Genomic DNA, 3,835 nt, shown 5'->3' with positions numbered 1-3,835 from the left:
GAAAGATTTGTTTATGATTGCTATTAATCTTGTAAAATTTAGTTTCAAAAGATGCGATATAATAAATGTGTGAATGAATAATGCCAAAATTCTTAAACTAATTAAACACAAGTGATGGGAACCCAACTTTGAGTTAGTATACACTCTAACAATACACGTTCAATGGGTAATAACAAGTTACTTTGTGTTTCTAAAGCATGAGTTTCTCTTTAGAGCCTTGACTCAAGTGTACTACATACAATTATGTGAGAAGTGGAGGAGTTGTTAAATGTTTGAAATAACAAGGGCAAAATGACAACTTCCACAGTGCAGATTGTTACACAGGTTGAATTAATTCTTGATGAAATTAGTAATGTCTACAATAACAAGGACATAGTAGCTAATTTCACATATATGTATATTGAAGTGGTGCTGCTTCATGCAAGATCTAAATGAGATGAGGTCATGACCATAAACGTGCTAAAGCAAATACTGAGATTTATAAGCTATAAATAATATTATGTGTGTGATATTCTTGGTTTTGACACATGGAGTTGTGGTTCAAATCTTTTAAGATATTAATTACTTCGTCAGAACTTTAAAGTACTTGCACTAACGAAAAGTTCAAATCTATTAGAAGATACTCTCTGGTATAGATGATATTATGAGAAATATTACAAACTAGTGAAGGATTGTTGGATATTTTGTAATATATAGAGGTCTTAAATTGAATAGACATATCTGTCCGTGAAATAACATGACTATTATGAAAAATCATTTGTTCATGAAAGAACATGACTCTTATAAAAAATCAATTGTTCATGAAATAACATGAATCTTATGAAGAGTCATCTCTTAAGTTCTATAAATATAATGACTCTCTAGAAGTAGTCTAGAAAAATCTGCATATATAAACAAAAACCTTTGTTGTATCTTGAAGGAATTTGTTTGTATTTTCCCCAAATATATACAAACAATATCTTTTTTTAAAAAGTAATTATACGCCTCAGAACCATCTTCTTCTTCTTTAATTATGTTTCTTATTATTTTTTCTAACAATACTCACTTTAATAAACTTGAAGGACAAAACTATTAACTAGTATTCCTCTGTTCCAATGACTTACTTTTCTTTTTAGTCAGTTCCATAAAGAATGACACATTTATATATTAAGTAACAATTTAATTTTAAAATGTCTACTTTGCCCTTATAGCCACACCAATTTCTACGATTCATTTTGCACCACAAATTTTAAAAGTCTTTCTTTCTTAAGCTCAGTGTCGAATAAAATTACCTCACATAAAATGAGACACATAAAATAATATGATGACTATGAAAGAGAAGAGAGTATTTTATCATTAACTCCAACTCCAAATAAGGAATAGTAAATTTTATCGGATCAAGTAGGGATCATAGTATATAAAGACCAAATAAATGTTAGAAGAAGATAGATCTCTTCAACTCCATTGAAAAGAACCATGAACGTTGAAGAAGAGGTTGAACGACTCAAAGAAGAGATCAAGCGACTCGGCATAGCCCAAGATGATGGTTCTTACAAGGTACCTTCTTTCTTCCCCAATTAAGAATTTTCGGAGCTTAGCGAAGCGATGCATTGTTCAATTGCATATAGATCAACTGTAATACATTTTGTGCAGAGATGGGATGGATTACATATAAGCAGTGCCCACTGTCTAGAATTTTTTATTTTGTTTTTCGGAACGAACAGCTTTCACAACGTTGATGTAATGGAAATTGGATAAGGAATATGCCTTTTTGCGTGACCCATTTCAATTAGATATCAGATCTGTAATGCATTTTGTGTGAAGACAGATCCAGCATATAAATATTAGCCGTTTTCAAACTTGATCACTTATTGAAGCTAAGGAACTGATTATCAATTATTTAACCCCAACCTTGAATAGGGGTTGGGAATCAACAATCAGTTCACACAACTATGAGTTTGTTGGACACTTTATACTTCTTGCCTGATATATCATATAGAGATCCTTGAAATCTATGTGATGCCTGTAATTTCAACAAGAATAGAGAAGAATCAGAAGGTTATGATGGCACAAGATCGTATCTTTTTAAGAATCCCCTGGGCATATGATATTAATTTTTTGTAAAACATAGTAAGCCCTCTTTTCATTTCTGAGATAAAACTGGTTTAAACTCCGTAAAGAGGGCTTACTAAATGTGAAATACATTTAGAGAAATTACTACCTACTTTGTTTCAGAATAGTCTCAAGAAACCAAATCATGAGGATTAAGGTTAGATCATTCATGCCTTTTGGAATTGATTGTTCTTGAAATCTATAGCGTTGTTGTTCAGGAATTAAAAACCATTTTTTCTGTCTAATTGGCTTAGCTTGGATGGCATTCCCTTGTGTAGTAATTTTCTGTTTCTGCTATCATTAGTAAGTCAGTGATTTGAGAAACGGTAGCAGCATAGGACTGTGATATCAACTAAACAATAATAGGCTAATAGAGTGCAAGTAATGTAAAAAGATTTGAGTTTGTGCCAGTCTCTCCCACATGAGTAGCCAGCCGTGCTTGATTGGAAGCTGGCTTTGTCTCTGTTTTCATGGTTAATGTTTGAATATTTGTGTTGGAAAAATTTGATTCAAATTGAATTTAGCTTCCCGTCAAGATTATAATACTTACGTTTTGATGCTCTTTTTTTTTTTTTAAATGTGGGTAAGTAGGGATGGCAATGGGGCGGGACAGGTTATAGAGATTGCAGGGCGGAGCGGGGCAGAATGAAAAATGTCACGTGATTGCCCTCTTTGGCCTAGTTTTTTTTAACTTTCACACACCACAAGAAGAGTTAAATCATTATGCATGCTACTTTGGCACTACATGGAGGTTTTAAATAGGAAACCTTAGAGTTTAAGGGGGATAATAGCAACACCCCATAATTCGAGTTTAAAAGTTGCAAAAGGCAGATAGTTTAGGAGAGCCCTAACTAAAATCTAAAGGAATTGGATTGACTTAGTAGAATAGTTGTCATCTTAAACAAATACAAGGTGGCGTGATTAATGTTTATTTTGTTTGTGTTGTGAAGGTAACATTCGGAGTGCTGTTTAATGATGACAGATGTGCCAACATCTTTGAGGCGCTAGTTGGAACATTAAGGGCTGCAAAGAAAAGGAAATTCCTAACCTATGATGGTGAGCTCCTCCTCCAAGGTGTTCATGACAATGTCGAAATCATTCTCAAGCCACCACTTGTTACCACTTCATAAGTAACCAATGTTGTTGAATTATTCTACTTTTTAATTGGGAGTGTGTACAAGTTACTGGACGTGTCCAATTATTTTACCCTGAATGGTGTGTGTGTATGTGTGTGTGAAAGATTCACTTAACTTCTATATTATTCACATCTCCCATTTGTGTTGTGTAACAAGTTGTATGGTTAATCTAGATAAGTAGAAAGAGGGGAGAAAGATTGGAGTAGATTTCAATGGAATAGTAAATGTTCCTACTCCCCACGTAACAGTTGTAGAGAAAGGTAAGGCTTCCCCTGATACGCGGGCTATCTCTTTGCTAAGAATAGATCTGTGTCCAATTGTATGGTCTTATCGTACATCCCACTCCAGGTGGTTGATGGATAAACTGTGATAATCCAGGGGTGGATAGGGAGATCGCTAAATGGAAATGTGCTTTGATAATATAGTATATGGTATTGGTGATTCTCTACAAATAGAATGCTATGCACAAATTTGCTCGTTTAACGGTTCATTTTCTCAGATTTATACACTTTTAATATACTGCTTGCTTCACTAAAACAATCTAAAATAATTTCTACTACAACAATCTATTTGAAGCTAATGGTTCATTTTTCATAATTATCAAAAAA

At 33.5% G+C, this 3,835-nt stretch overlaps 1 protein-coding gene across 1 annotated transcript; it reads left to right on the top strand.

The window, feature by feature from the left end:
* Positions 1–1,372: 1,372 nt before the first annotated feature.
* Positions 1,373–3,440, top strand: LOC102589485 (costars family protein). Its single transcript, XM_006359306.2, has 2 exons — positions 1,373–1,536; positions 3,042–3,440. The coding sequence occupies exons 1-2, from the start codon at positions 1,456–1,458 to the stop codon at positions 3,219–3,221; spliced, it is 261 nt and encodes an 86-aa protein (XP_006359368.1). The 5' UTR covers positions 1,373–1,455; the 3' UTR covers positions 3,222–3,440.
* The last annotated feature ends 395 nt before the right edge of the window (positions 3,441–3,835 follow it).

This window comes from Solanum tuberosum, unplaced genomic scaffold (genome assembly GCF_000226075.1).
Source record: "Solanum tuberosum cultivar DM 1-3 516 R44 unplaced genomic scaffold, SolTub_3.0 scf00291, whole genome shotgun sequence".
NCBI lineage: Eukaryota > Viridiplantae > Streptophyta > Magnoliopsida > Solanales > Solanaceae > Solanum > Solanum tuberosum.
The sequence above is the reverse complement of the archived record's forward strand: the minus strand, read 5'-3'. Positions and strand labels throughout refer to the sequence as shown.